The 2,074-nt window shown below is 45.4% G+C and overlaps 1 protein-coding gene across 1 annotated transcript in view; it reads left to right on the top strand.

Annotated features, from left to right (window-relative positions):
- The window catches only part of LOC105504914 (zinc finger protein 419-like), a 7,158-nt gene that overhangs the window by 1,440 nt on the left and 3,644 nt on the right, over positions 1 to 2,074 (top strand). Inside the window, exon 2 of the mRNA XM_011932563.1 lies at positions 7 to 97. Within this exon, the coding sequence (XP_011787953.1) occupies positions 7 to 97 (91 nt within the window). The remainder of the gene's footprint in view (positions 1 to 6; positions 98 to 2,074) is intronic.

Here is a 2,074-nt window from a genome sequence, read left to right as displayed (position 1 = left end):
GCACAGGAGGGATGATCAACTGCTCCAGTAGAAAGGCTCTCAGCAGGATTGCCTTCAGAGGAGTCTATAGCAGGCAGCCAGACTACCAAAAGGAATGGTGTCCGCTCAGGTTTCTCGGACCCAAGTCCCAGTTTATTTATTTGTGAATTTATGAGGTACATACTTATTTAAGCACTAATTGATCATAGTTCATATACACACAGGGGCAAATAAAACCACATGGATTTATTAAGTTAAACTGATGTAAGCACTTCATAATTGGTTGTAAACTTAATATACTGGAAAGTATTTGATTAAAACACCCTAAGTATCACATTCTTAATTTAACAGTAAATTTAAGAAACCCGTATTTTCTTTTCTTTTCTTTTTTTTTTTTTGAGACAGAGTTTTGCTTTTGTTGCCCAGGCTAAACTGCAATGGTGCAGTCTCTGCTCACTGCAACCTCTGCCTGCCAGGTTCAAGAGATTCCCCTGCCTCCGCCTCCTGAGTAGCTGGGATTACAGGCATGCACCACCACACCCAGCTAATTTTTATGTTTTTAGTAGAGACGAGGTTTCACCATGTGAGCCAGGCTGATCTCAAACTCCTGATCTTAGGTGATACACCCACCTCGGCCTCCCAAAGTGTTGGGATTACAGGCTTGAGCCACTGCGCCTAGCCAGAAACCCACATTTTCAAAACCTACCAGTTTATTTGCACTGAAAATGTTTACAGAAGCATTAGTTATGTGTACAGTAGGAGTTGATACTTATCCTAGACACATAAGAATGAGTTTGGTACAAACAATAGTCCTGTTGAGTGAATACCATTATTATTGCCATGTTGCAGATGGCAATACAAAGGCACAGGGAAGTTGAGCATTTTTCCAAGGGCACACAACAGGTGAGAGGCATCACTAAGAACCAAAGCCCAGATTGTAGATACTCGGGCACACAACATGTAAGAGGCATCACCAAGAACCAAAGCCCAGATAAGAGGCATCACCAAGAACCAAAGCCCAGATTGTAGATAGTCAGGCACACCTGACTCCGGGCTAGATGGGGGGGCTTGGAAGATCCTTTGGCAACATCACTGTCTGGTTCTCATGGCCTTGATTTTCCATAGGTTCTGGTGACTGCAGAGTTACTTACATACCGTGAGGAGGTAAGTGGAGGATGTCTCAGGTCCTCACCCTGCTCAACTCCTACCTACATGGTCTTCAGAATTGTGGTGTCTTGAGGCTTGCTATTCTCCCTATCCTTCCAATTGACTTCCCTGGAAGATAGACACACAAAGTCAGGGCCCTGAGTCCAGACCATATTATTATTATTATTTTCTTTTGAGACAGAGCTTTGCTCTTGTTGCCCAGGCTGGAGTGCAAAGGCACGATCTCAGCTCACTGCAACCTCTGGCTTCCGGGTTCAAGTGATTCTTCTGTCTGAGCCTCCCGAGTAGCTGGGATTACAGGCATGCATCGCCACACAGGCTAATTTTGTATTTTTGGTAGAGACAGGTTTCTCCACATTGGTTAGGCTAGTCTCAAACTCTCGACCTCAGGTGATCCGCCTGCCTCAGCCTCCCAAAGTGCTGGGATTACAGGTGTAAGCCACCATGCCCAGCCCAGGTTATATATTATATGGAGAGGTTCTCATTTCTGGCAACCAATAACAGGAGGTTTAGAAGGTTTAGTGATCAACATTAGAAAATACCTTTAGGTAAGGTTGAACTGGGAATGCTTAGGCAACCTTAGACCTCCATTATGTCTGGCGGAAGCGTCAGCAGGTATAAGGCAGACCTGAAGTGGTTGAATGAGGAGCCGAGCTGAGGTGTCCAGATATGCGTGCAATTCCAAGTAGCTGGTGATAAAGCAAGAAAAAGAGCCAAGGAGGGAGGCCTTCAAAGTAGGACTGAGGGCTGCCCCTGGCAGTCAGTGCCATTGGAGTCTGGGATGGCATAGAGTTCTGATTGCATTTGGTAAGTGCCCTCTGGATGCCATGTGCAGACTAGAATATGGTGACACTAGGGGAGGCACATAAGGTGGTGTAGGGGGCACTGAATGTGGTACAGAGTATGTGCACATTTTAGTGAGTATAAA

The sequence above is a fragment of the Colobus angolensis genome, unplaced genomic scaffold (genome assembly GCF_000951035.1).
Source record: "Colobus angolensis palliatus isolate OR3802 unplaced genomic scaffold, Cang.pa_1.0 Scaffold96, whole genome shotgun sequence".
NCBI classification, from domain to species: Eukaryota; Metazoa; Chordata; class Mammalia; order Primates; family Cercopithecidae; genus Colobus; species Colobus angolensis.
The sequence above is the reverse complement of the archived record's forward strand: the minus strand, read 5'-3'. Positions and strand labels throughout refer to the sequence as shown.